The sequence below is a fragment of the Poecilia mexicana genome, unplaced genomic scaffold, assembly GCF_051168715.1.
Source record: "Poecilia mexicana isolate PSO_F unplaced genomic scaffold, ASM5116871v1 scaffold_2, whole genome shotgun sequence".
In the NCBI taxonomy this organism is placed as follows: Eukaryota; Metazoa; Chordata; class Actinopteri; order Cyprinodontiformes; family Poeciliidae; genus Poecilia; species Poecilia mexicana.
Window position 1 is genome coordinate 17,791,205 of NW_028263371.1, and position 7,609 is coordinate 17,798,813.

The 7,609-nt window shown below is 38.9% G+C and overlaps 1 protein-coding gene across 1 annotated transcript; it reads left to right on the top strand.

The window, feature by feature from the left end:
- Positions 1-987: 987 nt before the first annotated feature.
- On the top strand, positions 988-7,197 carry mob4 (MOB family member 4, phocein). Its single transcript, XM_015011195.2, has 8 exons — positions 988-1,096; positions 1,683-1,745; positions 2,176-2,276; positions 2,843-2,885; positions 3,250-3,336; positions 3,427-3,506; positions 4,705-4,816; positions 6,085-7,197. Exons 1-8 carry the CDS (start codon positions 1,037-1,039, stop codon positions 6,217-6,219), a joined length of 681 nt encoding a protein of 226 aa, XP_014866681.1. The 5' UTR covers positions 988-1,036; the 3' UTR covers positions 6,220-7,197.
- Positions 7,198-7,609: the final 412 nt, after the last annotated feature.

Genomic DNA, 7,609 nt, shown 5'->3' on the forward strand with positions numbered 1-7,609 from the left:
TTTCTTATGATTTTATGTTTTGGACCAACAAAAAATAGGACATGATGGTGAAGTGAAAAGAATTGATACTGTGCCTACAAAAAGTATTCACCCTCTTCAGTGTTTTACTTGTTTATAGCTTCTACAAATCATTCATGATCAAAAGTTGGTATTTTTGATGGAGATTTTACAAAAATACCTTTAATGTCTTTGAAGATGGATTTCTACAAAGCTACATTTAATAATTAACATCTAATCCTTCATTCAGAGCATGCATGAAGCAACAGTGGAGAGGAAAACCTTTAACAGGAAGAAACCAGCAGAAACTCATTAGTGGCCATCAGCAATGATTAGGTGGAGCTTAACTATGGTTTAGCTTTTCTGCAACATTATCACTGGTTTCCTCAGCAACATGGAAGACTGACATATCAGCACACATGTGATGACCAACAATCCTAATACACATCTGGAAGATTTATTACAAGAACTAAAAAGCAGGGAAACTAAAATTTTTTTTTATATGTGAAGACTTGAAATGATGTACTGTTCACTGTCTTTTAGAGATCAGATGAACGATTATAATCAGCTCTTGGGACAATTATGTTTTGAGGGTTTTAAAAATTCTGATCTAGTTAATTCAAAAACAAACAAAAAAAAAAACTCAGTATTTTCATTATTGAGTGACTTAAAGAATGCAGGTAGCGGATTGTGTTATTTCTAAACCCAAACTGCAAAGGATGCAAGTGGTGATCATTTTCTGAATAATTTAATAGATGCTCTGCAATAATTTATTACAAGAAGACTGGAAATAGTCTGTAGATTCTTTATTTAGGACAATTTTCATGGAGGCATTTTTCCATTTGTTCGTGTTGCACGTTTTCCACAGATAATTTAAGACATACTGTATTCTATTATTATCCTTAACACTTAATAAATCCATTCACTTTTGCGCTCAGTTTTTAAATCCGGAGCTCCGTCACGCCCACTCTTGAGTGAAACGCTTCCGCTTTCCTCGCGACAACGTCGCCGCTGACGAACATCCGGGTATTCTGTCGAGATGGTCATGGCGGAGGGAGCTGCAGTTCTCAGGAGGAATCGGCCTGGAACCAAGGCTAAGGTTGGTTTCAGCTCCGGTGGAACCACATAGACCCCACACGACGAGCTGAGTTATCTCCGGAAAGCCACGCAGTTTCTTCCCGCCTCTTTCCATCGACAGCTCGGTCCAAAACATCGACTCAGAGGGGCTTGTCATCGGAATGTACAGCTAGCTGTAGTTAGCTTTTTACACCGTCTAATTGCTGGGGTGAAGGGCTCTCTAAAAGAGTTCCTATTTTGCTTCTTTTGTCTGGGATTTGAATTTAGAGTCACCGCTTTATGTAAATAATGATGTATTTGCGGCAAAGTATGTTTATAGCCAGTCTCCTAAAAACACAACCGTGACTTTCATTTTACCTTTACAGGAAGTAGTCACGACCTTGTTTACGTTGTCAGGTAAACTAGCAAAGCAGCTTCAAGGAAGAGTGAAAACTCACCCGGCAACCTTTGTTCAAAACGTATGCTGTCGGCAAATGTTAACTCTTTGACATTCATCAATTTGACATTTGGCTCTAGTGGCTAGCTTAGGCGAACTAGCGCTGTGATTTATTAACTTGTGCCACAATGCTAGCTGTTAGCCCTGAGATTTGTCCTCCTTTCTCTTACAGGATTTCTACAACTGGCCGGATGAATCATTTGAGGAGATGGACAGTACGCTAGCTGTTCAACAGGTGTGTAGCTGTTGATGTGTTATCTTGAATATAAACTTTTACTGAGTAATGTAATTATATGGAGTTCAGAACAGTGTGTACTACATGAAACCTCTCAATGATTCATGAATAAAAATCATACAAGCATAGATTCATGGCAACACAAATGAACTAAAATACAAATAAACTTCAGAAATATTTCACCAAGTATTCAGATTTTGTGCTGAATGTACATGATTTGTTCTTGTCTTAGTTAAAAACAGACCCATTCGATTTTTGAGCTTGTTTAAATCTAGAACGGTTGGATTCTTGTTATATTTCTTAAGGGCGGTGCAAGTGTTGAGACTACAGCTTGTCTAAGTAGCAGAGCTAAACAAAAGCAACAAGGACTGACTTCTTTGATCCACGTCCCCTTTTTTGTTACTATATTTGTTGTCTTTTTTATTTTCAGTACATCCAGCAAAACATAAGGTCCGACTGCTCCAACATTGACAAAATCCTGGAGCCTCCTGAGGGTCAGGATGAAGGCGTCTGGAAGTATGAGCACCTCAGGTAAACAAAGCGTCTGCTTTAGCCTCATGCTTAGTCGCTGTTTTGTTAAGACTGGTTTCTAAGTCTGTCCTTTTCGTGAGTTATTGTGTGATTAAAGTCACACAATAACTCACATGATGACGATTATACAATGATGATTATACAAGTTTTGATTTAAAAGAAAAAAATTCAAAAGTGTTACTGACTCTATTTGTTTCTTAATAACAGTACAGATAATGAATTGGCTGTGCAGCTACTGAGGGGGAAAAATATAGGTTTTGTTGAAAAAGTTTCTTCTTGCTTATATCAAAACAACTCTGTTGTATTGTCTTAAGGCCTTCCCACCTTTTCCCCTCTTTACCTTCTGTGTCATAAAGGTTTAAATGACACATTTATGACATTTATGATTCTGTGTCATAAATGCATGGTAGTTAAATTATTTGCTATCAGTTATTGTAGAAAAAACACAAACTTTCCAGTATAGTGAATGTTCTGTTTTTATACGGCGAGGGTAAAACTGAATTAGAAATTTCCAAAAATTTACAGTTGTTTTTTTTTTGTTTGTTCTGATTTGATCCTTTTTGCAGGCAGTTCTGTCTGGAACTTAATGGACTTGCTGTAAAACTGCAGGTGAGTTTTTTTTTTTTCTTCCCACATTTAGTTTCTGTACATGTAAAGTCTGACCTTAAAAGCTTAGATTTATTTTTAAATACCTGTCGCTTTGCTTTTTCCGCACAGTTTTTAAATATTTAGTTTCTGGCTCAATGTGTTTAACAGTTTGTTAGACTTGTTGTTTTTATTTTCTCGCTGCTTCATTTCATCAGGAAGAACTGTGAACCTTTTAATCAGTCCTAATGAGTGAACACTAACAAGCTGAAGACTCGACACGAGTTCAAAGACGATCTGCTGTTATTTTATGCCAGAAAGACCAAATAAATGTTTTCCACTGTGAACCATCTGTCCTCACATGTGTCGCTGGTGTTCTTGCCTGCAGAGTGAGTGCCACCCTGACACCTGCACCCAGATGACAGCCACAGAGCAGTGGATCTTCTTATGTGCCGCCCACAAGACGCCCAAAGAGGTGAGTCGTAGTGAATCATTCGTTTGACTGCATGGAGAAGTTGCTCCCATTGACGGTGTGTGTTCTGCTTGTGTGTTGCCGCCATCGCAGTGCCCTGCCATTGACTACACCAGGCACACGCTGGACGGAGCTGCCTGTCTTCTCAATAGCAACAAATATTTTCCCAGCAGGTCAGTCTGTTTACATTTTTGATATATATAAAGGTGTTGTGTGTATTAAGGCCAGTGACATTACAGAAAATTCAACATTTATTTTGAGCATTTATTCTGGTTGTCCTTTGCTTCATGCTCAACCCAGAAAAACTCGACCGTAATCTCATCTGAACAAAAAAACAAAACAAAAAAAAAAACTGTAGACACAAGTAGTGTTTGTGGTTAAGTTTTCAGTGTCAGATTTAAACTACTGAATAAAAGATGTTTTTATTTTAAGGCTTTTTACCATACCTACATTCCAGTAGGTACAGTAGGTCTATGTAAAATTGAGTGCCCCCACTCAGCTCCTTCAGACTAGCCAGCAGCAATTAGCAAACACCTGGTGAAGCTGAGCACCTGCTGAACTCATTAAAGGAGCTACTTCTCAGTGAAACGCTGGTAAAAACGTTGTTAAAGGGTTAATAGAGGAGCCATGTTGTGACGACTTCCTGAAGGAGGAGTTTCAGAAAGAGCAGGAGCTTCTTAGACAGAGGCCCAACTTAAAGGCGTTAAATTACAAAGTCAAATTTCTCTTAAGTCGTATTTGATATATGCAGCATTTATATAACAACTGAAGGTATCATAGTTACTTAGTTGTGCTACAAAATGGCACAATGTTGCTGGAAAACACACAATGCTGCCCCTTTAAGCTTGTTTTCACACTTTTTCTACTCCAGATCTAGGAGATTTCAGAAGGAACTTTCCTGTTAGGGGTGCACCAATAAGTCGACCCAGACTTACAGCTGCACCCCAATACTGACTTTTCAGACAAAAAAATTGGTACTGGCCAAAATCGATATTGGCAGGTCAGGATTTTTACAAACGCTGACGGGCTAGAAAACTGCAATCGGAGCACCACTACTTCCTGTAAAGTGGAGAAATGTTTTCTAGCATTTTCACCAGTCAGGAGCCTTTCCTCAGGTCATTATAAACATTTAGTTTTTCAGCCTCTGTCCTAAAGGGAAAATATTCATAGGAAATATTTTAGTGTAAAAATAATCTAATAAAAAATATTTCTCTTTGGAAAAAGTGTAAAAGTACATTTTTTGACCATTGGAAGTGTGAGAAACGAGTTACTATAAAATGTGGTTCTGTGAAGCACATGGAGGTCCTCTGCTGGGTCGAGAGTTTTCCTCAAGTTCCTCTTCCTTCTCATCATGTCGACTTTGTGCTGCAGGGTGAGCATCAAGGAGTCATCAGTGGCCAAGCTGGGCTCCGTCTGTCGCCGCATCTATAGGATATTTTCTCATGCCTACTTCCATCATCGTCAGATATTCGACAAGTATGAGGTGAGTGTTAATGACTGACCTGCTCTTGGTGACTTATTTATACAATTGTTTTTATACTCAGTCTGCAAGTCCTCCAAGTACTCCCGCCTGGTTTCATTTGTCAATATGTTGCATCTCATAAAGGTGGAACAGCTGATCTTAGTTCAGGTCATGTAACATGACCAATAAGATCATCGTATTGTCAGTGAGTGTATTGTTTTTTTTTTTTTTTCTCAGTGGTTCCAGTACAGACAGGACTGGCTGATTGTGATCAGATCTAATACAAACTCAGACTAATAATCCCCGTCTGAAAGGATTGCCACTGATTAGGATTAGCAGTTTAAAGTCTCTGCTTTCATCCCAACACATTTTGGTCCCTGTCCAATCAAATCATGGGCTGTGTGTTAGAAAGGACACACCACTGTTACCATGGAGAGAAAATAAGATCTCAGTCAGAAACTAATGAAGAAGCCGACATCCTGAGCATGTTTACACTAAGACAACGGAGACTTCTCAGAAGAAGCTTTTAAAAAAAAGTTATATTCACACCAAAAAATAGTTAATCATGACTAATTGCAATTAATCATGATTAACTGATTATTGAAATATCGTCAACTAATTTACTAATCGATTAATTATTAAGTGGAGTATATAGACTCCAAAAAAAGGTAATTTGCTGAAAGGACAACTTATTTAGAGCAGTAATCAAGACAAACTGTACAAAAATATTGACATTTTGCACTTAAAATAATTAAAAAAACCTTTGTCTATAAACATGTTCTACCTAAAACTCCCCAAGTGGAAGTTTTAGCTTCATCTGGTTCAAATTCTGTATGAAAATATACACTAAATTTTCCATCAACCACTTTTTGATAATAGTTTATTAATGGAAAAATTAATCTATTTACAAATGAGCAGCCTAAAGGCATGCTGTGTTGTTGCATTTTAGGCAACACGATGCTTATTTTCTTATTTAAAAAGGGAACTGAATTATTTATTTGCATATTTTAATGTATTTCAAATATTGTTTTGAAGAAAAGGCTAAAGTGGTTAAATGAAAATCTGAAGAATTTGCCATGTTCTAATCCGATTAATCGTCCAAACAATCGATGGAATAATTACTAAAATAGTCGTTAGTTTCCGCCCTGTAATCAATTGACCATAATGTTGGTCACCCAACTGACCTAAAGCAAGAGAAATCTAGTCTGATTTTCTGAAATTGCTTCGTTCTTTAAACCAAAGCAATTGTGTGTGTGTGTGTGTGTGTGTGTGTGTGTGTCCGCATGCAGAACGAGACGTTCCTGTGTCACCGGTTCACACGCTTCGTGATGAAGTACAACCTGATGTCCAAGGACAACCTGATAGTGCCCATCCTGGAGGAGGAAGTCCAGAACACCTCGTCGGCCGGCGAGAGCGAGGCCTAACGCCGCCGCCGCCGCGCACAGCTCTATATCTATACAGTACAGAGGAGGCGCACTCATTCTGCATAAATATATCTGAATATATGTATAGACACACTACAGTGTATGGAGACACTGTCCACGTTCCCCCATCCTCCTCACTCTTCTGTCTGTATCTGAGGAAGTAAAGCTAGCAGGAGCGGGGCTCATCAGCCTGCAGGGTAACATCAACAAGGTCACTTTCTCCTCACCGTTCCCACCCACTTTGTCCATAGCAACCCCTCTTCTTCCCCCCCATCACTATATCAGGTTCTCCTTTGACCTTTGACACAAGATTTTTATGGGTTTTTACAAAACATTGAACCATATTTTCGTTTTATTTATCCCCCAGCAGCACAGTACTAGTCCTAAAGTTGTAGCTCCTGATTTTAGCCGCCTGATGCCTCCCACTGACCAGTGGCTCGCTGTGGACATGGTGGGTTTCCCTCAGTTATGACCCGCCCCCTTTTCCTCTGTATATACCCCCCACATCATGCTTCTCTTCGCCTGTGTTGCTGACCTTCCTGCTTTGGGTCGGGGTTGTCCTAATGAAACGGAAATAAATAAAAATGTAGGTGTGATGCTTGTGTGGTAGTAACCAAACCTTCACCTTTAGCTCTGTCCTGTGATCTAGCAGTGAGATGTTCCTTCTCGTCGGACTCTGATCCTGCTTTATGACGCGCACCATGCGGCTAGTATTTGTTAGCGGGAGCAGCAGAACCTGTTCTAGCCAGGTTCGAAGTGAGCGCCGGGCTGAAGGAGGGAGAGTATTGGCTACATGATGTGTCAGAGCACAACCCACTTCCTGCCTTCTTTAACTCTCTTCCTCATTAAGTTATTGTGTGGGAGGAGTCTCTTCAGTCCAACCCACTTGTTTGTTTTTTAAATAGACTAAAACTTTTGTTACTGTTGACATTTTCATGATGTCTGTTAATAAAAAAAAAAGACTTATTATTCATATAATTGTGTGGAGGCTGTTTACTGATGCACCACTCGATTCAGCAAACATCACAAGGATGTTCCTGGACTGACCAAAAGGTTTCTAAATGTCCCTTTAAAATGCTATTTTTGTGTCTCACTTTGCTGTAAACCTGGAGAGAAACGACTTTAGTGAGGAGACTTATCTACATTATGAAGTTAGATCTCAGTTTGGCTAAAAAGGAAAAGCAACATTTACTTGAGGGTGAAATTAGATTTTCCTTATACTATGATAGATCTATAGTGTGTTTTTCAGCCACATTGTGCCTTTTTATGGCACAATAAAGTACCTACATTACTTTCTGTTATAAAAATGATGTATACATCAAATATGACTTGAAAGAAATTTCACTTTGTACCTTGAAATTGGGTCTTTGTCTCTTTAAAAACTCCTCTG

Excerpts from the sequence above, each read along its gene's own strand:
- mob4 (XM_015011195.2), top strand. The coding sequence starts at position 1,037 with ATGGTCATGGCGGAGGGAGCTGCAGTTCTCAGGAGGAATCGGCCTGGA. Across the intron at positions 1,746-2,175 it reads GTACGCTAGCTGTTCAACAG|TACATCCAGCAAAACATAAG; the intron begins GTGTGTAGCTGT and ends TTTTATTTTCAG. Across the intron at positions 3,507-4,704 it reads AACAAATATTTTCCCAGCAG|GGTGAGCATCAAGGAGTCAT; the intron begins GTCAGTCTGTTT and ends TTTGTGCTGCAG.